This window comes from Balearica regulorum, chromosome 8, assembly GCF_011004875.1.
Source record: "Balearica regulorum gibbericeps isolate bBalReg1 chromosome 8, bBalReg1.pri, whole genome shotgun sequence".
Classification (NCBI taxonomy): Eukaryota; Metazoa; Chordata; class Aves; order Gruiformes; family Gruidae; genus Balearica; species Balearica regulorum.
The window spans coordinates 11,851,720-11,875,910 of NC_046191.1; the positions used below are offsets into that span (position 1 = coordinate 11,851,720).

The 24,191-nt window shown below is 46.8% G+C and overlaps 1 protein-coding gene across 3 annotated transcripts in view; it reads left to right on the forward strand.

Annotated features, from left to right (window-relative positions):
* The first annotated feature begins 265 nt into the window (after positions 1–265).
* ERI3 (ERI1 exoribonuclease family member 3) overlaps positions 266–24,191 on the forward strand; it is a 135,477-nt gene continuing 111,551 nt past the window's right edge. For all 3 annotated transcript variants that reach the window (XR_012836512.1, XM_075759614.1, XM_075759615.1), the window contains exons 1-2: positions 266–371; positions 10,015–10,289. Coding sequence is in view for 2 of the 3 variants with exons in the window: in XM_075759614.1 (XP_075615729.1) it covers positions 10,038–10,289 (252 nt within the window). In the remaining variant the exon portion in view is untranslated. The remainder of the gene's footprint in view (positions 372–10,014; positions 10,290–24,191) is intronic.

Genomic DNA, 24,191 nt, shown 5'->3' on the forward strand with positions numbered 1-24,191 from the left:
GGACGCGTGAACTCCCCGCGGGCACGGTACCCCGCTCGCACTGAGGCTGGGCCGGCTGAAGGCCGGAGGCGCGGGGGCCCGGGGCACGCGAGGGGGTGGCCGTTGGCGGCAGGGGGCGGCGCCGGGGGACGCGGCGGGGCCGGCGCGGCGGCGGCGTCGAGAGGCGGCCACGCGGCGGGGCAGGGCGAGGGGGCGGCGCGGCGGCGGCGAACTACAAGGCCCGGCGTGCCCCGCGCCGCGGCCTGCGGCAGTGCGCCTGCGCGAAGGGGCGCGGCGGGGAGGAAGCCCCGCCCCCGGCGGCGGCAGGCGGCGCTGCGGTTGGCCGGCGGCGCTGCCGCTCAAAGCGGGGTCGGGGGTCAGAGTGCGCGGAGGTGAGTGGCGGTGTTGGGGACTCGTGGTGCGGAGTGTGTGCGGGGCGGGGGGGTGGGGGGGGGGCAGGGCCGGGCCGGGGCGGCCCCCGCCGCGGGGGAGGGGGGCACGGCGCCCGCGGGGCAGCGGGCGGCGGCACGGCCGTGGCGGGGCCCGGCCGGCGCGGGGGCCCGGCAGGCCTGGTGGAGGCGTGGGGCCGCCGTGGCCCGGGGCGGGGGGTGGAGGCCTGGCCCGGAGAAGGCGGGGGGGGGCGCGGCCTGGTCCCCCGCGGCGGCGGGGCTTGCGCCGGGGCGGCGGCCCGCGGCCGGGACCGTGGGGCGGCGAGGCGGGCGCCGGGCCGGGGCGGGGCGGCGGCGGGGGCGTGGGGAGGCCGTTGGGGACTGGGGGGCGGCCCCGGCCCGACGGGAGGACGCGGGGCGGCGGCGGGCAGGCGTGGCGGCGCCTCGTCCGCTCGACGCCGAGCCCCGGCTCCTGTCTGCCGGAGCTGGGGGCCGCCGGGCCCTCCGCTCCCCGGGCTTTGCCTTGGGTGGAAGTGTCAGGGGTGGCGGTGGTAGCGGCCCCCGGGTCCCAGCCGGAGCGGGATCAGTTGCCGTTAGGGCTTGAGGATGGGGAAAAAGGTGTGTGCACGGGGTGAGCGAGAGGCAGCAGCGACGAGGATTTTCCGTGTTCCTTTTGGGATGTGGAGGCTCATAGGCAGAGGGGATGGGGGGGGGTAGGAGGTTTGATTTTATTTTTTTTTTTTCCTATTTTTTATCCTGTGAAATTGAACTGGTCACCTGTCTCAGATCTCGAGACTGAAGTAAACTTGAGAAGGCTTAGAAGAGCAGGATCTGTTTACTTGTTTCCTGACTGGCAGTAGGAATTTCTTCTCCTGTTCTTTTCTGGCTGCTGTACTGTTACAGGTGTTCCTTCTGAACTGAGATGTACGAAAAGGCGTTGTCATTTACTCCTTATGTTCTGTCTTTTACAAGTCCTGTGTCTGGTGGATTTACGTGGTCGTTGCTGGCCTGTTTGCTAATAAGTCTGACGCTTGGTTTACTCTTCCTTTACTTATCTCTCCTCCTTATTGAGCTTTTGGTTTCAGAAATGGGTGGATTGACAGCTGCTGTTTAGTCTGAACTCTTAATATTCTTTCAGCTGCAATGCAGGGGACCAGCAAGTTTTCTAATAGGTTAATGCTTGCAGGGTGCTTCAGGGAGGATGAGGTGCACAGGGCTCCGGGCAGGTACATCTCAAAGGCGCTTGTCCCATCGGATGCTGTTAGACAGTTGTTTGAGGATTTTATTTATTTATATTTTTAATGGTAACTTGAATTTATTTTATTCTTTAGTTGCTCTTTGCAACATTGTAGCATCTCGTATCATTTGATGTTAAAGTTGGCATTTGAACTTTTATTTCCAAGAATGAATTATTCTTAAAATAAGTAATGTGTTAGAAGTCCAGTTGACTACTCTGCAGTGTGTGGGCTTGGGAAATTTGATTTCAAATATTTTTGTTTCCCTTTTCAAGAACTGAATTCTGGCCTTTGCAACTAAATTTTCACCTTAATTTATAATGTGGACTAAATGCTTGTCTTGTTTCAAAGAGTGGCCCTTTTGCGGTTCTTGTTAATCTCAAACTTTGGTTTGTTCTACATGAATGTTGTGTTGGGGTTTTTTTCATTTGTTTTTTTAAAGTTAGTGTGTATAGCCAAACAGATTTGAGTGTTACCCAAATCCAAAAGAAACAACCTGTTAAAGCATTAAAAAGAAAATGTTCATGTGCTTGATGCTAAATAAAGAAGTCCTTGGATTGAGCGTACACTGATAAGACCTAAAGTTTCTGCTCTGCAGTTGAGAGATACTTAACTTCAGTTTGATTCCTTTAGGAGGCCTGATTACAACTGTTTCGGTGCTTATCTTGTTTTGACTTTGGTAGGCGTTGATTTTTTTTACATTCCCCTCCCCTTAAATTTTGGAAATGGAGTTCTGGAAGAGACTGAAATGTGCAAAGTTTTTGCACTTTGCCTCTGCCTCTGTGTCGATCCAGTAGCCAACTCCAGTAAAGGGCAACAAGACTGTAGAGTGTCGGTCTGGTGAAGTTCAGGTAAACGGTGTAGGACCAGCCACTGTGGCTGTACTTATAGAACACTGAAGGCTATTAAGTAACTGTGCGTTTGTCACAAGTCTGTCCTGGGATCTGAAGCACGTGTTGCTGTTGGAAATGGTCATCGCAGAGACTCCTGGTGTCTTACTGCAGTAGTGCTGAGCTAATGGCAAGCAGGGGAATGAGAGGAGGACAAGCTGTTGCTCTCAAAGTGTAACCTAGAACAGAGATGCTGGCTGTGGCCGCTAGATACCATTTGGCAAGTTTTCTCTCCCCTAAGAAAAGTTACCTGTGCGGGCCAAATGCCAGCTGAGAAGTTGCATTCTCTCCAGATCTGTTGTGCAGGTAAAGATACTTCAGTCCCAATGAAAATGACAGTTGTTGGGTTTTTTTTCTGTGGTTGAATATTAGGGTCAGCATCTTCCCTGGCTGGTTTTGCAGGCTCACTGAGATGGGGTTATGTGGAAATCATGCCCCACTGTAGCTGCTATCCTGCTTGGAGCATTTGCCTGTCCACCAGGACAGAGCTTTGGCAGCGTATAGACTTTCTTTTAACATTTCTGGAGTTCATATGTGAAGATGAAAAGTGAACAGCATATTGAGCAGTGCAAATGTTTTCTCCCTGAATCCAGACTGAGATTCATTTGGAACTCTCTGGTGTTAACTTTCAAGTTCCTTTTTCAGGTAATGAAGGTGTGCAGCTGTATAAGTGGTTTGAACAACTGTGGCATTCATGTGTATGAAAATCAAGTAATTATGCGTGCTAGATTCCATTAAACAAAGGGTGGCCTGCTATGTCTCCTCTCCACTAAATTAGGCCAATATGCAATAGTAGCTTTTACTGACTAGAATCGTAGTAGCTACAAATCTCTTACTCCTGGCTCTGGGAGTTCTGCTGTGGATTGAGAGCACTGAAATGCCATAAATTTTAGAACTCACTCCAAAGACTAGGGCTGGGAAAGTTTGAATGAAAATGAAGATGTGTTATTTTTTTGACAGTGAGTGGATTGACCATTGGAATGGGTGGTCTGAAGGCAGTGAGGAGCCTCTGTACTTGATGCTGCAATTCAAGGCCAGAAACTTTTTCTGAAAGATGTTCAAGTCTTTGGGCTCAATTCAGGAGTAATGAAGTGGAAACTTTATGGCCAGCATTACATGAGGTTCAGAAAGGATGGTCCGATGGGCTTTCCTAACTCAAGTTTTATGTGTTTATACTGCTAGAGCCAAGATACCTTCTCCGTTTCCTGCCATGCCATGTGTGTATCCTGGTCTGAGTACGTGGTTTGGTGAGTGGCTGAGCCAGCCAACAGCTCCCAATAGCTCATCTCCCTCCTGCTTCTGCCAGTGTGGGCCCATCCCCTCCTTTGAGCTTTGGCACTCATCCAGCCTGGCCCTGAGCTGATTCATCTCACTAAACCAGCAGGAAACTATCTTGTTTTAATTGGGTTTTGTTCTGGCTGCATTAGCCCTTTTATAGGTTCTTGTGGTTGAATCGGCTCACGGAGGGGCCGGACAAGCTCAGGAACTGGTGTAAAGTAATCAGCAGGAGTGTAAGACAGAGAGGGGAGGACAGGTCTGCCTCCTTTTGGCCTCCCCGAACTATTGGCTTGGTTAACCCCATTTTGTGTAGCTTCACCCTGGTGCATTTTCTTTTGGCCCCCATGCAGAGGCAGGAGACTGGACTAGAGGTTTCTTGGTCCGATCGTCTGCAACTGTTCTTTTCCTTAAAAGCAAATTGGCTTTTCCACTGCGGCTTTTCAGTCTCTTGCTATATGCATCTCTGTTGTTGCTTCTTTGTTTTAATTTTTGTAATTTCCTTCCTCTACATTTCCTCTAAGTGACCAGTCCTTTACTGTGTGGAACTTCTTCAGACTCCAGCTTAGACCCCTTTGCCTATCCGCAGTTACTCTTGGAGATGTTTTAAAAATACACAGCAAAGCCTGCCTTAGGAGACCAGTCCAGGAGCTGACGAAAGTGGGTTGCCTAGCGGAGGTGGCCTAATAAAATTGGAGTGGAATTGTACTGTGCCTCTTTGGGATGGCTTCTGGGTGGTCTGTTTGGACGATTTCGCGTCCTACCGGTGTGGAATCTCGTGCGGGTTTCACTGTGTTGTCAAGTGAACTGAGATGTGTTTGTTTCCCAGCCTCGTAGGGTGTGATAGCCCCAGCAAGCGCTTCCCTAAGTAATCAGCGCCTTCGGCCTCACTCATTGTGATCTCACAAGCCATCACGTCTGTGATGTCACAATGGAAGAGATTCTGGTGCTCTGACATATCTGATGCCTTTGACATATCAGCCAAGGAACGCAGCGGGAAGAATGAGCTCAAGAATGGGAGAGACCTTCCTTAACCTGAGAGTGCCCTCCATCCTTTAGTCAACCCTTTCTGTGTTCACTTACCTCTTCCATAATGCCCATATAGAGGGAAGCTGGTGCCTCTATAGAATGAATTATGCATCTTGGTAATTCAATTTAAAAAAAAAAAAAGTGTCTCCCGGATGAGCAGTTGCCTGACTTCGCTCATGTAACCCTCATTCTTCTCTGCTATTACCCTCATTTGTTGTATTGCATCTACTTTTAGACTGTAAGTTCTTGAGAACAGGGACCTCTTCATCTGTAGTGGGGAAGAGGCTGGGTGCGATTGTGGAGTGCTGTAAAAACAAAACAATTGATGCCAAGTTGTATCTGAGCTGAGTAATGATGGGACATCATATAGGCGTCCTGTGGCAATGCTTTGGGCAAGTTGAGTTACGAATTTTCCAAAATATGGGCTTGGTTGTCTAGCAGTTCCGGACACACACCCAGCCAAAAGTGAAGGGAGTGCAACCATGGAAGTGTACTGGATTCATGTTCAAGGGATGATACTGTGAGGTTAACTAATTAAGCAAATTTACCTGTCTAAAATCATGTTACATTATTAAAATGGTTCTAAAAGCTTTGTGTTTTGTTGTTTGTTTTACTTTATGTATTTTATTTTATTTTTTGCAATATTGGACGGTGACAGTGGATAAGCTGGTTTTGTTCACAGTCTCTCGTTTCCTGCCTTGCAGGCTAGCCAGGTGCTGTCATTTTTGGACTGTAGTTCATCTAATGAAATATTTCGGTTTAGGTTAAGGTTGATTAAAAAAAAAAAAAAAAAGGAGTTATCTCTATTGTTCTTCAGTTACATCTTCTCACAGCTGAAATATGGGCTCACATTTGACCTCTGAGTATGTATTTGAACAGCTACCAAAATTAAAGTCCTGCATTTCTTGTTATACTCTGTTCCAGGTGTTGCTAAATGTATGCAATTTTGTTCTACAAAAAGCATCTTTATTACCCTACTTTTTACTCTTTATAATTTAATAAAATAAGACACTTTAATAAAATAAGACAAACCTGACTTACATTTTGGATTGGTTTTGGTTGCTCCAGCCTTGAGTTCAGTTGTCTGTTGGAGGCAGGGAGTCACAGCTGCCCCTTCCCAGGCTTTGCACAGGGAATAAACTGGAGCATATGACTCCCAAAGCTTGCTTGCTTTTATTTTTTTAATTTTAGTTTGTCTTGTCCTTTAGATTAGTGTGTGTGTGTGTGTGTGTGTGTGGTGGTGTTTGTTTATTTTTAATACAGTGGAGGGCCGTATTGCCCTAGCAAAGTCATTTAATGTGTAAATGGAGGCTCTCATAAAAGATATCGTTTCTTGGGTTGCACCTCCAACCTGAACTTAGGTGTTTGTCGTCTTATCCCTTCCCTGCATCAGCTTATCAAATTGGGGAGTGAAGGGGAATATTTTTGAGTTAAAGGCAAACTCTTAAAGTTATATCTTCTTTTGCTGCCAGGTGATTTTAATTAGATCTGGTTGTAAAAAGTAAATACTAATGTTATGTGCAAAGAACCCATTAAGCTCAAGTTTGTAGGCTAATTTGTCCAGCTGTTGATGAATTTGAGTCCTCTGCACGGTGCACATCTCTCTGTATGTAGCTTTGGGGCTGTCTCGCAGGTGGGGGAGAGCACTTGCAATGCCCTGCTGGCTTTTGTCACCAGTGTCCTTCTCGTGGCAGGAGTTCCCCATCCTGTTTCTTACCGCTTGTGCTTGCCCCTAAGCGGCTTCCCCGGTGGGAAGCCAGGATGAGCGCGACAGCCACCGGTGCAGATTCTCCGCTTTGCGCTCGGTGGGGCCCCTGGCAAGCTGGCAGCTACAGCTGGCGCTTGCCTTTCTCTTGGCTTTCCTTACTTGCTGGTGGTCAAACTGTCGTGCTTTAGTATCGTGTGCTTGGACCACTAACAACAAGAGCTGCGGTCAGCCTCGGTTTATCCTGTTACCTGCAACTGATATCCAGAGATTAATTTGTTTTAAATTATTTTTAAAAGTTGCTGATTATAGCTGGTGATGTCACATGTAGCACGTGCTGTTATACAGCACATAATGCAAACTTTATCTTTCAGCCGAAATGCACCACACGTGGCAGTTTCCCGTGTTATTGGGTGTTGCAAATGTAAAATGCTGTCACGTTTTCCTAGGTCTGTGTACAATCTGTCAAAATAATTCCTGAGGTCCAGCCTCAGTTCATGGTCCCATTAAGTTTCATACGTGTCTGTGTAAGGAATTGGAGCTGTGTGATATGAAATATTAACCTGGTAGGGTTGAATGCCAGATGTGACAGCTTGCACTGTCTGAGATTATAATCTGACCCTGTGTGCATAAGAAATAAATATGTGGTGTTTTACGTAGGTTTGGAAATGGAATCATTGAACATGTGGATTTATATGTATGGAGCTGGGTTTCTAATTTTTGAAGCTGCAATGCTTGCATTGTCGTCTGTTGGGGAAGAAAAAAAAGGAATAATTACTACTGCTTTGCATTGTCATAGCCGTTACAAATGCTTTACATGACTTCTAATAAAGTGTGTTTGCTCACCAGCTACCTTGTGCTCTGAGGCACTCTGACCTTGCCAAAGAAGATGATGTGAGGTCTTCCCAGGGCACCTAGAGCAGTGGCTGGGTAAACACGCAGTTAAAACTTCAATTGGCTGAAGGTGCAGAGTTTGCAGTGGGGCTGCTCTTATTTGTATGCTGTCTGTGTAGGGGAATGGGCATGCAATACCCCACGTGCGTACCTTTGTTCGGAGCATTGCTCCCTCTGTTACCCGGGAGAGCGGGGAGGGAGGCTGTGTTTTGGATGGGGAGCCTGATCCTGTGCTTAGACACGGACCACCTGCAGAAGCTGTTGGTTTAAGCAGGCGCTAGATTGTGGCTATTTCCCTCTGCTGATGTCCCACGGTACCTGTGTGCCACAGACCTGCGGGGTCTGGAGTGGTGATGCCATGTCCCGCGTGGTGACGTGCCTGAATCCTGCTGAGACGGCTGGTTTATCTTTGCGGTGTGGACTCAAGCGGCTTGGGGACCTCTGCACTGCTGTGCGTGGTGCGAGCCAGCCTGAAGATTCCTGGGGTTCATGCCCTAGTCTTGCCCGTTAAGATACATTAGAGAAGCACTGATCTTGCTGCGTGGGGGTGGATCGTGTATGTTTTATTGCCCGTGTTTGATACAGGGGTTGGAGCCTGCCTGCCTCCCCCACTCCAGCTGTATATTTTACTTTATGCAGTAGGCTAAAAACCACAACTAACTTACAAGCTGCTTTATTCTGAGATACTGTATTTGCTGTGATGGGCCTTTACGTTCATAGCTGGTAGCTTGAAGATTTAAAGCATGTATACTTTAAATATCTCTTATCTGGGGCAGGTTAGAAGTGAGTACAACTAACTTTTATTTGGCTGTAATGCATTTATTAATGACAGTGAAAACTGTAGATGGAAAAGCAATAGGTAGAGCTGAGCCCCTTTAGGAAAAATGTGATGTTGGGCTCTTTGTTATGGTTTTGTAACTTGAGTTTTCAGTTTTCCGGGTACCTGCTGCCTGGCACGCTGCTTTAATAAAGCAAGCAGCCCCCCCCCCGAAACGTGAAAGCCACAAAAAGGGGATGCATTTATACCATGGAATTGACAGCCTGGGCACTGGCTTCGTCTTAAATGTCTCAGCTCCTTTGATTTTTGCCTTTCACTCAAAACCTTGGAAAGGGAAGGTTACCAAATGTGTGTTTACTTGAAGCACACAACCTGCTCAGCCGCAATTATCTCCTAATCTGGTCCTTCCGAGTTTCTCTGGTCTCGCAGGTAAATACAGATTTAGCCGTTATTCGAGGCATATTATTTGCCTCATTAAGTGTGTGTTTTGGCACGTGCATTATTTACCTGCCAGACTAACGGATGGGAGAGAGCAAACGCTGTCTTTTGTGCAAACAGCGACTTTGTTTGCGGGTGGCGAGTCCTCCGTTTCGCCTTGCCCGTTTCGGCTCCGTGTCTCACGGCGAGTGCTTCCAGCCCTTCGTGGTGGAGCGAAAAGCGAGCGCAGGTGTGGGGAGGTCGGGCTCAGAAACCAGGCGGGTGGGTGGCACGTGGTACGATGGAGCTCTTGGGACCAACCACAGGGATGGATTTAAATCTCCCTGTCTACGTAGCGAGGTGTGTATATGTGTATATGCAGTTAGAGGGAGTAATCATATCCTTGTTCGAGAGGACTGGGTTGTTGCGATTCGCCCGTTTCTTTGCCGTTGATCACTGTACCCAGCTATGCAATGCCTCCGTGAGTTTGGCTTGAACTCTCAAACCAATAAACGCACGTCGACAAACAGCCCCAAGGCTGGCCCACCTTGGGCAGTGACAATTCTGCCAAGCTTTTTGTGCAATGTTTTAAAATAAAAAGGATGGGGGGGGGGGAAATCCAGGCAGTCTCACATAAATAATGTAATTTATTAAATAGCATTTGTTGAATAGAAGCGTCAAAAGGTAATGGCTGGGTGAGGTAATTCTTTTGGAGGGAGACTGTAACTTAGAGTCCTGCTTGCATTTTACAGTTCCTGCAGTCCCCGTGGTTCATGTGTGGGTTTGTTGAAGAACCAATATCCTCCTCTGAGAAATACCTGAAGTAAGAAATCGGGTGTAGCACTAGAATCACATCTCTGACAAACCTTGTACACAGAGCAAATGAGAACTTCCCTGGAGAGGAGCCTTCCAGCCACCAGACGTGTGGATTTGTAATGGAAGTGGGAGATCGTGGTGTGACTAACAGGCATTTCAGGGCCAAGCTCTTTGGATGGGTTGTAGTCTTGATATGTGTATCGATATATTTAATTCCTACTATATGTCAGAAGTTGCAATGTATGTGAAAAGACGAAAGGCCTGAGATTGTCTATGTTTAAGTGGTTTGTGTTGTGTTCTGCTATGATAAGGTTCAGCAGGGGGGTGCGATCTGGTGCCTGGAGCCACAACTGTTTTGTGTCTCATAGCTCTTAATTTAGAGCTATTTGCAGAGGTTAATTCCCAGTTGCCTGTGATTCTGGACACCTTGAGCTTAGTCCAAATGTCATCTGTTGTGCTTAGAGCGGGTTATTGTGCTATTTCAGGTTTGCAGTGCTGGAACCTCCACCGGGAAGCACAGAGAAAATCCCTGGCAGAGGAGGCCAGTGAGGAGTTACTAGCAGAGGTGAGATGTATGTGTGCATGAGTAACGCGAGTCTGTCTTCAGTTTCAGATGCCTCTGGATGTTCAATGATAGCACTCCTCCATACTGGAGCAGCAAAGTTTCCCCAAAACTTACTTCCAAGGGCAAGACAAGCTGTGTGCTCCCTCCTCCCAGCTGGTGTTCTCAAAGGCTACAGCTCCATCGTAAGCAGGAAACTGGCGTCCCACGGCTTTGGAGCTTCCATGGCAGCAATGTCATCCTTCCCTCCACAGAGATATCACTACTTCTTAGTGCTGGATTTTGAGGCAACGTGCGATAAACCACAGATCCATCCTCAGGTAAATAGTCTATCCAGTCAATTATCCCCTTGCAAGTTGCTGCTGCTGTTCTGAGAGGTGGAAGGAAAAAGCACAGTGCTGGCTCACTTGTTTTCTCTGGTATGTCCCACCTCCTTTCTGTTGCTGGTCCTAAAGGGCTCTTGTCAATCACTTGCTCTCTCAGGAGCAATGCCAGGACCATTTGGTGGGAATGAAATGAAGGAGCCTGGTTTCCATCAAGGAAGTGGAAGTTCATGTGTTGTCAAAACCATCTTTAAGTCATGTACGCTTGTCATTTGCCTGAACTGGAGAGGGTCTAAAAATTTTTCACTGGGAACCTGCATTAGTAGAGTACTCGTGGCAGCCTTGTTTGATTCTGCAAGGTGTCATTCTGTTGGTGGCCAACAGCTTTTGGAAAAGAATAGTTTGAATAATATGAATATGTGCGACATAATGGTGTTTCTAAGTAGAGAAGAGCAATAATTTGGAGTTATCTGATCTTGCTGAAGTTATCCTGCCTGGGTGTTAACTCTGGAGTGTAATGAGACTGGAAGAGTTCAGCTTCAGAGGGATTTTCCAGTGCCCTACCGCTCGAGACATACAGAGATCTAGATGAAGTACGGGGGTTTTTCTGCAGACAATTCTTCCCTAGTAGCATAGAGCTTGGTAGTAAACACATTTTCAGTTGTCAGCAGGATGGATCTGGGGTTTCCATTATAATTGGAAAACCATGCTAAAAAGAAAGAGACTAACATTGGGTTGGTAATGAACAGAATTTCTGAGTCTCTAAATCGAACCTCTACCAAGGAATTGGCCTCTTACAGGTATTGCCGGTATATATGCATTGGGTCAGAATAACTTCCTTTTGCTTTGCTTGGAATATACTAAAGGCTAAGCGGTTTTCAATGCGGTATCTCATTACTGAAGTGACTCAATACAGTGTGTTGTGTTCGTTTCCCAGTGCACCTGTGGTTTCCCTTGGGCTTATCCTGTCCAAGGGATGCTGCAGGTTGGGATCAAACTTGACTCCTCTCTTCCCCAGTAGTGCCTTGGCGAGTGCCACCTGCCTCTCATGTTTCCTGAAAAATGGACAGTAAATTCCCTGCTCTTTTGCTGGGTCTTTGTGGGAGCCTTTTGTGGCTCTGCATCCAGTTCTGCTAGCAGGGTCTTAACTGCTCTCCAAGTGAGATGTCAGGCTATTTCCTGCACGCTCTGCCTCGGGTGCACAGACCTGTCAAAGCTGTAAATTGGATCTACCTTGTCCCTTTGGATATGGGTTTGGTCTGTGCACATTTTGATGCAAAACCATGATGCATGTGGAGCTAGTTTACAGCTGGCAGTAAAAAGGAGCATGAGTGGAATATGATTACTACTGTTTTAAGGAGCTTTGTCCCCAAGTCCTTGCCAGGGAAAGTAATGGTCTGGGCCAATGCAGATCTGCTATATATTTTGTTGGTGAGATAACACCTTTAAGGTGGAGATGTTCTTCAGTGTTGTTTTTCCAGTCTGCTGTGTTCAGTGCCTGTCTGCATCACATTGTGCGTGGAAAGGGCTGTCAGTCCCTCACATCACCACAAACAAATTAGTTTGACAAATAAAGAAATGGCTCTTGCTGCATGGGAATCAGTGTAGCTGGAAAGGCTGAAGGTGCCTGGTGGAATGGAGCAACTTTTATAAAATGAGACTTTAGTTGATGCCCCTGCCTACGTCTTACCTTTTTGCTGACCAGCATGGCTTTTGTCCTCTTCACTGCTAGGCTGTATGTCATGGCGAGCAAACTGTGCCGTGTATTTCAGCGATGTTTTGTGCAACGTTTTTACTGGCAGGATCTTTCACTGGAGCAGTGGCAGACAGGTTTGAGAGATGTGGTCTGAGGACAGACCTGGGAGCTAGGAATGGTTGGGTGCTGATCTTCACTGTGATCCCGATCCTTTTTCTGCTTTTGTTTTACTGCCTGCAAAATAGAAGTCTAGATCAGTGAATTTCAAGTGTGTGGGGATTTAACGAGGAGGCTACATACAGAGCGAAGCTGTGATCCAGGTTACTTTAGGTAGGTAGGCATAGCTGTAAGTTTAGCCAGCTCAGCCTAAAAGTCTTGCAGAACGCACGTGCCACTGTGCAGCACACTTGAAATTTCCCACTGACTGCTCTGCAAAATATCCCAGCTTCTTACCAGAAACTACTGAAAGAGCAATCTTTTTATCTACACTAAGGTGTGTGATTGCCACGTCTGCTCCCCCCCTCACTGTATTTACTTGTGCTCTTCTGCAACCGGCAGCCTCGCTGGCTTTATCCCTGGGGAAGTCCTTCATGCTCATTCGGGAGCCCTGAAGACTCCGTCATTTCCATTCCCTTTCACGCCACCCAATCTCCCTCTGAGGTCTCGTGGTATGGCCTCCGTAATTGGGATCAAGGAGGGTCAAGGACAGTGGTGTTCCCCTGGGAAGCTGTCTGCATTGTGGCTCCAGTGGCTGGGACCACTGGCTGAGTGCCTCGTGGCGCTGCCCTTTGCTTTACCACTTCTGGGTCGGGCATGGAGGGTCCTTCATGTTCCCTGCCCTACACCCACAGCAGCATCCTTGTAGTCCTGACTTCTGATGGCTTTCAACACCTATGCCCCTAAATCAGAGTACATGTTCATATGCACAAAGCAGCAGCTTAGCTTTATGGGGTTTTTGGATACATTTATGAATAATGAGACCATCTAGAGAGAAAAGAAGGTGGGGGGTTTAACTGCATTGCCCCAGATGGATGGATGGGAAAACCTGAAGCAATAGAGGCACAATCTGCATCGTGTAGTGTTTTAGCCAGCCAAAGGTCAGGAGGGTTGGCAGTAAGGCATGTTTATGGCTGGCCCCTCGCATCCCTTTAAAGCTTACCTTGAGCATTTGGAATTTGATCCAAAGCCCAGTGGGGTCAGGTGGGAGCTGTCGTTTTGCCGAGGTCGGCGGACCTCGGACCATGATAGTGATAGTGTGCTTCATTTTTCAGCTCTAACTCTGACTTTTTTTCCTTTACTGTCTGCTAAGAGTTTATAAGTACCTGCTGCTTTTATATGCTGTCAGCCTGTAGAGCTGGTTACATACGGTGCTTTAGCTACACAAGAGAAGATGCATTAATAAGTGGGAGTCTCGCTCTTTTGTCCCTTTGTCCTTGTATACACCAGTGTTTATGGTGGTCAGTGCTTTCGGTGACTGTGCTAAGGAGCTCCCCAGGCTGAGATCCGCAGCTGCTTGTAACCTTATTTTATTAATGCAGTGAGTGGGTGTGCCTCTTTCGGTCAGCAAGTGAAGTATCTTGCCTTCAACTTCAGCAGAGCGGATGAAAAGCAATCATTTTTTTAAATGTAAAAAGTGTGAAGGTAGAAATAAAATCTGTTCAAAACTGAATTTGAAGTTAGGCTTCTACATAATATGTTAATCTCTACTATAATCTGTTAAAGCCACTTAAATGAAAACCAAATAAAATTCAAGCTTTGTATGTCTGCTGCCTGGAAGTGTAAAAGAGTATCAGACCCTGGACCTGGCAGAAGGAGCTGGATCTAGGAGTTGCTAAGCTGCTAAATGAGCTTTTGGTAATGATGAAGTTGCTTTTTTTTCATGTAATTTTTTTCAGATGCTTGACTTCTGTGTCTCAGATTTGATAAATTTGATAATCAGTTGGGAATTAGAATTTTACCTCTTCCAAACTCTCTGTAAGAGGAAGGTATGAAATGGTCAGATCTTCTAATTGCTGAAGGAGAGGTTGTTAGCAGAGACAGAAGAATAAATTGTTTACAGACGATACTTTCCTTGTTCCGTTAAACAGCACATTTTAAATAGAAAAATATCTTGATATTGTTCTTTAGTGTATCCTACACATTTCAAGTGTTTAGCGTGCATTTTTATTGTTATTTTTGGGGAATTTTTAATTATAATTGCTGTCAAATGAAACTGGACCTACTAATACGTACAGAACATCACTCACCATTTCAATATAAAACCGTAAATATTGAGACTATGAATAAGCATATGTTCAGTTACTAATTTATTTTTAAGTGTACAAACAAATCTGGATGATCATAGTACATTTCCTGATCTGCAAAAGCATATTAACAAATGGGAACCAGTCTTTCTGTAGCATTAATATTAAGTACAAATGCATGACGAGGTTAAATTCTTTTCAGGTGTGTTTCCTTGAGTGCTAGTCTAAAAGAGCATTAAAGGTGTTTTTCCCTGAACATGCGTCTTGTGATTCTGGCTGGCGGTCATGGGCAGGTGCAGTTGGAGTGGCTGCAATGATTGGATCGCTGCCTCTCCACTGCCCGTACCGCTCTACCCGTGGTCTCGTTCCCATGGCAGAGACAACTGAATGATGTGTCTCTGCTCCTGAGATGCTGTGATATATAGACTGACCTTGTAATGGGAATGGATGTTGTTTTCCACCAAATTTAGGTGCAATCGTAGCAACAGATGTGCAGTCCCTGCCAAGCTCCCTGCTTAGGGTGAGGAGAGAGGGAATAGGCAAGCTGCCTTGGGAGCCGTAGCGTAGGCTCAGAGGAAGCTGCTGGAGGAATGGCGTTCCTCAGGGACCACTGCTGTTTAACATCTTTGTTGATGACATGGACAGTGGGACTGAGTGCACCCTCAGCAAGTTTGCCAACAGCACCAAGCTGTGTGGTGTGGTTGACACGCTGGAGGGAAGGGATGCCATCCAGAAGGACCTTGACAGGTTTGAGAGGTGGGCCTGTGCGAACCTCGTTAAGTTCAACAAGGCCAAGTGCAAGGTCCTGCACATGGGTCGGGGCAATCCCAAGCACAGCTACAGGCTGGGTGGAGAACGAATTGAGAGCAGCCCTGAGGAGAAGGGCTTGGGGGCGTTTGTGGATGAGAAGCTCAACATGACCTGGCAATGTGTGCTTGCAGCCCAGAAAGCCAACCGTGTCCTGGGCTGCATCAAAAGAGGTGTGACCAGCAGGTCGAGGGAGATGATTCTGCCCGTCTACGCCGCTCTCATGAGACCCCACCTGGAGTGCTGCATCCTGTTCTGGGGTCCTCAGTACAAGAAAGACATGGACCTGTTGGAGCGATCCCAGAGGAGGCCATGAAGATAATCAGAGGGCTGGAGCACCTTTCCTTTGAAGACAGGCTGAGAGAGTTGGGGTTGTTCAGCCTGGAGAAGAGAAGGCTCTGGGGAGACCTTAGAGCAGCCTTCCAGTACCTGAAGGGACCTCCAAGACAGCTGGAGAGGGACTGTTTACAGGGGCATGTAGTGATAGGACAAGGGGTAATGGCTTTAAGCTGAAGGAGGGTGGATTTAGATTAGATGTGAGGAAGAAATTCTTTACTGTGAGAGCGGTGAGGCACTGGCACAGGTTGCCCAGAGAGGCTGTGGTTGCCCCCTCCCTGGAAGTGTTCAAGGCCAGGTTGGATGGGGCTTTGGGCAACGTGGTCTAGTGGGGAGGGTGTCCCTGCCCATGGCAGGGGGGTTGGAACTAGATGATCTTTAAGGTCCCTTCCAACCCAAACCATTCTGTGATTCTGTGAATATACCCCTGAAATCACAGACCTGCTGCAGGAAAAGGTTATGGAGGGACCGCTGGGAAGCAGGCTGTGAGGTATCCTCTGTGTGCTCTTCAAGTGGTGCTCTGCAGAGCCTGCAGATGCCGAAGGCTGGGATGGGAATACAGAAGGTGGCTCACAAAGTAACGGAGATTGTCACAGTCCTACCCAGAGGCGGATAATGGAGATGTGCCCATGCCTACCTATTCTATCTAGACATCCCTGCATAGCAGCTTGCTCCTTGCATGGTTTTTGTGTGGCTCTTAAGCTCAGTGCATTAGAAATCACCTGCCAAAACCTTTATTAAGGATGATCGTAAATTGCTGAAAAGTGAAGAAATTCAGGCTTGTTTCCCATGGCAACTTTAACTGGCACTCTTGTGCATAAGTATTATAGTGGAATATTAATCTGCAATTACCTGTCTTCATGCAGCTTAGGCTTGGGTGTAGTGTTAAATACCTAGTTCTCAGTTCAGCTTCTTACAATGTTGTTTCTAGAGGAATACTGTTAAAAATACATGTAACAGTCACTTTAAGTGTTTTCTTTTTCTTTTTACTAAAAGTAAGTTTAAAAAAAGCATGTATTTATCATCTCTTTGCCAATTATGGCTGCTGTTATGCCATTCTTGTTACGTTGGAATGCTTTAAGTTCCTAGAATGGTAGGAAATAGTTCATATAAAAGCTGTTTCAAATGGATTTTTCTGTTTGCGTTAACATTTTGAACAACCTTTTGAAAAAAACCTTTTGAGGCCTTGTAGCTAGTTCCTCTGAACAGTTAGAAATGTTGTGAAGAGCACATGAATATCCGTAGCTCAACATCCTACAAGGGGCATCTGAAACTAAAGAGATGCCATTCTTTTTTAATCATGTTTTCCGTATGTCACGTGCTTCATTGCAATTCTGTTGGACTGTTGTGATGAGGAGCGAAGAGCAGTGTTTCGGAGAGGCTTCTGCAGGGTCTGAGGGACCAGGTGTGGTGTAACCCTCCAAACCCCCATTCTCCGCAGCAGTCATTTTGCCTTGGAGACCTCCCTCGTTCTCCCAGTAAGTGGGGACAACCTCGCCGTGACCCATATGAATCTGACAGGGCGGGTTATGTCTTCAGGCAACAGAATTACCTGTATTTATTTAAAACCTGATGAACTAGAGAACATGAACAGTTACTGAACCCAAATATCCTGGAGAGCACAACCACGAGACCACCAGGCAAGATATCTGATGTATGAAAAAAAAAAAAAAAATTCAAAGCAATTTCTTATTTAAAGATATAAACCCAGCATTATTATAGCAACGAGCCTAAAATACCAAGGCACTCAGGTGGCCAATTGCTGCAGTCCTAACCTGACCCAACCTGCTTAGCTTTCGGCTGGTTATTGACAGGCCGATGAGATGACTACTTTAAAGCAATCAGTCATGTTGCCCTTTCCCTTGCAGCGTGCGGAGACCCCGCATCAGTTATGCATCCTGGCGTGCAATTCCCCACCTGTGCTGTTTGAACACTGTATCCTTAGCTGTGCAAACATTACACATCGTTTAGGTGACAAGTTGCAAAGTTAAGTAGACTTGTTGTTACAGCAGAAAGTAGTTGAGCGGCAGTCACCCTGAAAAGAAAAGATCCAGGCTAGCTCAGGAATGTGCAAGTCCGCTGTATTGTGTTTAAAGGTTCCTTCGCCTCTTCGTAAAGCTGCTGCTGAGGGTAACGTGTGCCGCTGGAAATGTTCACACCATGTGCATTTCTGAAGTGAACGGGTGCCACAGGTTTGTAAATTCGCTGTGCTTGTCCCGCGTGACTCCTGCCGCGTGCGTGGCCCGGTACGGTCGCTGATGGTCGGTGTGTGCCCATTGCTGTTTCACAGCCTCTGAGATGGGGAGGGTATTTTGCATCCCTCCCAGCATGATGTTTTGAAAATGAGTGGCATTCTTCCATGATGTAGCATCTATCTAGTGCTGCATGGGGACACAGCTTTTCAGGCTGCTGTGGTTCCTGGGGAATGGTCTTTGCTGCGTGAAGGTGGTCTTTTCTTAGTTTTGAACAAAACCTTCCTGATAAAGAGAAGGCACAGCTCAGCTCTTTTGCTGAGATGGGCCCAGGACATGTCTAAGTCTTGTGCTTTTCCTCCCCTTTGTGCCAAGCTGGCTGTGCAACCGTCCCTGTGTTGTCTTTGTCAGTCTGCGCACTTGTTAGCTGGCAACATAGCTCTTCGTTATGTTATTTAATTCCTCTCTCTGCCAGGCAGAAATGCGCTGTCACCAGCAGCTAGTTGTGATGTTTGTAAAACCCTGGGTGTTCATTTACATGCACTAGCGTGCCCTTTCTACCCATCCCAGATGTTTTAGTGTTGCTGGGAACATTGATCGTTTGTGCTGCTCGATATTGGGTGAAGAGGTTGGGTCTTGATTTGATAATTCTGCAACGAGGACTGCACAGGCCGGTTGCCTGCAGTAGAATGGAGCGGATGTGAAAGGATATAGTGTAGTTGTCATTTTGCAATAGAAAGGTAATATTTGGAAATGTGTATATGCTGTTTGTAACCTAGTTTGAGTACTAAACTTCCTCCAAACTGTCAAGCTTAAATTGTTGCTGGCTGTGTCGGTAGAGATTTTTTGGGCGGTTAAACATATGTCAGTAGTGCTTGAAGAAACAAGTTGAGATGTTGATCTCTGTTTGTCTATATTTCTCATCCCAGGTGTGGAAAGAGGAGGGAGGTTCTGCCTCGTTCATGATGTCTGGGTGCTGCTGGAAAGATCAAAAGGGCTTTGCAGGTTTTGGCAGGAGAGCTGATGCTGATGTTGAGAGGCAGGAACCCGTCTGGGTGCAAATGACTACCAAAAGTTTTGTTCAGGATGGCAGGACAAGGGTTGTGAGCCAGTTGTCGAGGTGTCAGGTACAATGGCAGCTATGAAAGAAGTCCCAAAGACCACAGTGGTAAGTTTAGGGGGAAAATGTTATTTGCAAGGCATGCAGATCCTCCTTTTCTTGGCCCTGGAAGATGAGACCTCAGCTGGGGAAGTGTTTCACTTCGGACTCCATACTTCAAAAAAAAAAAAAAAAATTGAGACCATTTCAAGAGCATCCAGAAAAGAAACAGTTAGTGTGATCCGGGGTCTGCAAAACACAACTGTGAGTGCAGGCTGAACGGCATTGGGGTTGCATTTAGTGCAGTGACGAGAGGGATATGTACGATGAGGTCTTCTGTTACAAAAAATGAGAAAAGCAATGTTCTGGCTTGTGTCTGCTGTGGGTAGGGAGAGCAGTCATGAATTTAAACAATGGCGAGGGAAATTCTGATTAGACTTTAGGAAAAACTTTTCAATGATAAGACTAATGAAACAGGAGGATAGAGTGCCTGGGGAGTGCATGAGTCTCTCTTATTGGAGTCTGTAAAAACAGCCTAGACAAAGTCAGAAATGATTTAGGGGGAGGTGATGCTGCCCTCAGGCAGGTGCATGGACTAGATGTCTCTCTTAAAGCTCAAGCTCCTGGAGGCATGTGATTAGATGGGAATTTCAGCTTCTATTAAAGAAAGAGAAATGATCCCTCACCCTCACAGTGGTAAGGAAGCACCTGAAAATAAGAGCCAGGTTCAGATTTGATGTCAGTGCAGAACCCAAAATGCAACTCAAAATTTATCTTTGAGGAAATCCAGCCTTTGACATAGGGCTCCAGTGCCTCGGTGTTGGGGGTAGGCAGTGAGGCTCACCTAGGGGCGGGGGGAGTAAAAAACCTTGGATATTCAATGATCGGGCAGCAGAACTTGTCTTCATGTTATCTTGTCTCCATGTTTCATGATCTTTCCACATTCCTGCCAGTTGTCCTGTGTTTTGATTTTGATGTGTATTTCTCTTCACGCTTTTCCAGGATATAAGAGTTTAAGCGGTTGTTTAAATATGTGTACTTTAAGCTAGGTAGTGAAGGAAAAAGAAATCTGGGAGTCAGCTGCTTCCCCAAAGACCTTTTGACAGGGTTAATCAGTACACTGGATAACTTACCCGGGACAGCAGCATTGAGAGACTCCTCAGGTAAGCATTCTTTAGAAAGTCAGCATAGCCCTGATTCAGCAGAAGTCCTGCTGTCCCCCACTGCAGAGGTATTGCCTTTATGGTACTTGTTTTGGTTAGTTTAATAAAAATGTAGAAGTGGGGAAAAGACCTATGAGGTCATCTTGGTTACTGCCCCTGAGGGCCAGTGCAAGGCTGCTCACTTGGAAACGGCTTTAGTTAAAATAATAATTAAGGCAGAGGATGGAAACTGGGGAGGCAGATCTGTTAGGCTAGTGCTGTCCTTACTATGTCCCTTTTCGATTTTAATTGCCTTGGAAAAAAAAGGAAATCACAAGGCTTTAAAAGCTCTGATTCTTCCTGCTCTTCACCCCCTCGCCCCCTCCCCGATCTTGGAGGCATCAACTCTCATCTGTCAAAGTGTAAATCAGCAATTAAAACACAAACAGCGAAATGCCAAAGATGACCCGAAGCACAAAGCAACTGACAAACAAGTCCGGACAAATCGGCGGATAATTTATAAGCATTGCCCTAAAATCTAATTATTTGGCAATTCGAATTTGCAGCCGGCCAGGGCTGTGCAATAAATTTAACCCGCCATAAATTATTTAGGAGCAGCCCGTGGTGTAAATCAAAAACACAAGTGTTTGTTTAAGAAATAAGCTCCTTGTGCATAAAATGACTTTTTTTCTTTAAAGAGGGGGGGGGGAGAAGCATCCCTGAACAAAATGAGCTGGTGCTGATGCTGTGTCCCCTCCACGGAGAATCCCTTGCCCCTTCTGCCCTTAACTTTTTTGAAGGTGTAAAGAGGTCTTTTGGTAGGAAGTTTTATGCTTTTCCTTATCAGAAAAAATCCCTTTCTCTCAACACCCTCTGCTTGTTTTTATTGCATTTTGAACAGTCAGCTCTGATTTTTATGGGCATCTTTTATTCTTGTGTTTATTAAACTTCTTCACATGGGGGTGGGCGTAAGGGATAAATTATTCTCTGGTAGTTTTTGAACTGAATAGGCCACACAGTCTTCCTCAAAAATATAAATCAGTGTCCTGAAGTGTGTCCTGTCCACTTTATGTGTGGGCTTCTGGATTAAAACATTTTGAGAGATGGGAAGTTCTTGCTGGGCACTGTATTCATTTTGTCTAATGATGTTAGTGCTCCCCAGATCCAAAAGGATAAACAAAAAGATTCCTCTGTGGGAATTTGTGTACATTCAGGTACTTTCTTCTCTGAACTCCAGAGATCTGTCTGTTACAGGAAATAATTTAGCGAGTATAGTTGTGCGCTTGTTCATTTCTTTTATTAACAAGAAGATGAAGACAGCTGAATTTGTGCATCCCTACTCTGGTGTTAAAGGGTGGGGAGTTTCATTTCGGACGGTTGGGTAGGGAAAGGCTGGGTTTATAGCAGTGCTTTCACATGCCCTCATGAATTTTTCAAATCCCTCTTAAAAGGAAGTCCCTAGCCATTCTGCAGTCACCCTGCAGCCTCCTGCTGCTGCTCAGCCCGCTGGCCTGGGACAGCCAGGTTGCACGGGAGCCTTGCACCTGGGACCTCTTTTTTGGGGGGGGGAGGGGGAACATTGCTTTTTTTAATAAAGGCAAAAATTCTGAGCAAGCTGTCACATAGATTTGCTTGAAGTACTGTGAAACCATAAATGCAAGATTGTTGTAAAGAGAGCGAACCTGGTAATGGATATGTATAAGCCTCCGGCTCTGTAGGTTCCTATTGTTACCGTGTTTGGGGGCGCAGCTGAGGGGAGGGACAGGGTGCCGATGTCTTTTTCTTTAAGCGTGTTAATATTGATTTTAGAAGCTCTGTGTTCCAACAATATAAATGCAAATGCCTGTAATTGGGAGCCGCGTGCAGAATTTCTCAACAGAAAACATGTTCAACTTTTCATGACAATGAAAGGAAAATAAAAAGACGCTTATTTATTGCTGGTGGTTTGAATCCTGGATTTCCTTTCAAGTTACTTTGCAGTGCTAAATAAAATACCTAATTGCAGTGCTCGCAAAATTCAAATGGGTACATTTGTTCTTCTGGTAGCTTGCGGCTATTGGCAGCCTCTGGACACCCTCAGCATTATTTCAGCACATCCATAACTTCTGGTTGCGCTATAAGGAAAAGCTGGGGGCAGGGCGGGGGGAAGAAGCCCCAAATGCTGCTGGCACAAATCCCTGCTGAAGTCGGAATGCATACTCGGTGTTGGAAGTGGAAATGGGTGAGGATCTCAAGGTGACGTTTATGGGTGATCAGACTCTGATAAAAGAAAGGAAACCTCTCCTTTTAATTCCCTCGTGCTGTTCTCCTCCACTTTTCCCACCTGGGAAGAAGCAGTGAAGGTCCTTGATGCTGGAGGTGGAGCTGAGCGTGTTGAGCTCACCGGGCTGCTGTGAAACGTGAGAGAGCACCCGGCAGCCTCCCTGCATCACGGTCTGTTGGGGGGTTCTCTGTGTGTGTGTGTGTGAGTGTCTAAGTGCTCACCATTCCATAATAATTACTAATGAAATTCTAGATCTGTAATAACATTTTGGATATCTAAAACAAACCATATGCTTGTAAAAAAAAAAAAAGTGGAAACAGATCAACTTTAAGCCATAAATTCTTGGTAATAGAGGCCTCTTTCCTCCCCCTCCCCTTTCTGTTTATGTTTGATAGATATTTTTGTTTCTGCAGGAATGTCAACTCTTAATTTCATGATGTATCATGGGCTTAAGAAAATTGAATTTAATAAAGGCAAAAGATGAATGGCACCTTTAAAGGTCCCAACACTTGTCTTTATTAGCAGGACAAACTGCAGGGTCTCCAAACACTGCTTCTCTCCAAATGAAAGTTTAAATGAAAAGTACAGCAGTGTCACAGGTTAAATTTCATTGCAGGACTGGCTAACGTCGTTAGTGAGGAGTGGGACTGATTTCATGGGGCTGGTATCTGTTGCCTTAGATACCAGTGGAGCAAACACTGCCAGAGACTGGAAAAATCTCTGCTATAGGAAGCGTGCAGATAAACAGCCTTTTGGGAAAGGTCCTTTACCACTTGCTTCAAAAACTGACCAAATAAGCTCAAAAGAGTGGCTGCGCTTTCTCCTGAGATGCTCGTCGCTCCTGGGGTTCCACCCCGGTTCCTGGCCGCACTCTTCCTGCAGACCTGCACTAATTCTGGATATTGTTAAATTTTCCACATTTTTTTAGTATAGCTTTTTATTTCCTCCGTCTGTCTTAATCCGACCCTCCTGGAAGTGCTTTTTGCCTTTGGTTCTGGAAGGCGAGCGACGCCTTTGTGTATCAGATCAGCAGCAGGGCTGTCTTTCAGTCTCGCTTTGCATCCAGCCACTTGATGGCCCCTGAGGATGTTTCTGGTCCCTTAGACCGATCTCGGTGTTGCAGCACAGCCCTGCTGTGAAATCCAGCCGGTGCGTGTCCATCTCCAGGAGGGGGAACGCTCGTCTTGCCCTGCCGTGGGCTTGCCCGCTTCCACGGTCACCCCCTTGAGTGGGGTGCAGACCTAAGGGGTAATGAACCGCCCCAGCCCGGTTTGAAGGACGGAGTGGTGTTATCCTGGGGTTAAGCCTGGCTCTGTTATGGTGTCCTGTCCGTTGGCTTCAAACTTTGCAGTCAGTTTTCCTTCTGAACAAAAACTTGCTGCATTCGGAGCTTATCTCTGGTAGCTCTTTGGAAGGGAGGAGCAGCTGTGTCCAGCATTTCTTACTCAGGTTGAGTTTCTCGTGTTTCCACAGGTCCTCCTGGGTGGCTGAGGCTGGTGAGTGTGGCTGCACCACAACAGGCGATCTGGGCGATGCTCAGGTGTTTTGCCTCTGTCCTCCTCCCCCTCCAGCCTATGGGTGGAGTTTTGTCTCTTTCCTGGGGAAACTTGGTGATTCCCGACGGGGTGGTATGGCTGTGGGGAAGGATGTGCCCAAATCTCTGCTCTGCCGTAGCCCACATGACATCCACCGAGTGTGGCACAGCCGACCGTGGGGCAATGATTAAGCCCTGTGTCCTCTGCAGCTTGACTGTTCAGTGTCTACACCTGGGCACTTCAGCGCTGTTAATGCTTTATTTTAACTTTTTTTTCTAACTTTCCATCTCAGCGGCACGTGCTCCCCGCGTGCCCTGGTCTGGGCTGTGTGCCTGCTGCTTTGGGGAGCAACTTTGCTGCGGCCATCGGCGCTGTCCACCGAGGAAATTGGGTGTTTCTCCTGGGCTATTTAAATTATTTGTTGTTTCCATTTACCCACCCAGCTTCTTTCCCTCCTTCTGCCTGCCGGGGTGGTGATGTCATCAGCTCATATGTATGACCTCACGATAATTTCCGCCTGCGGGTCATGAGGGTTGCAGCCAGGGTCCAAAAACTGTGTTAGTTCCTCTGCAGCAGCTCCGTTTTC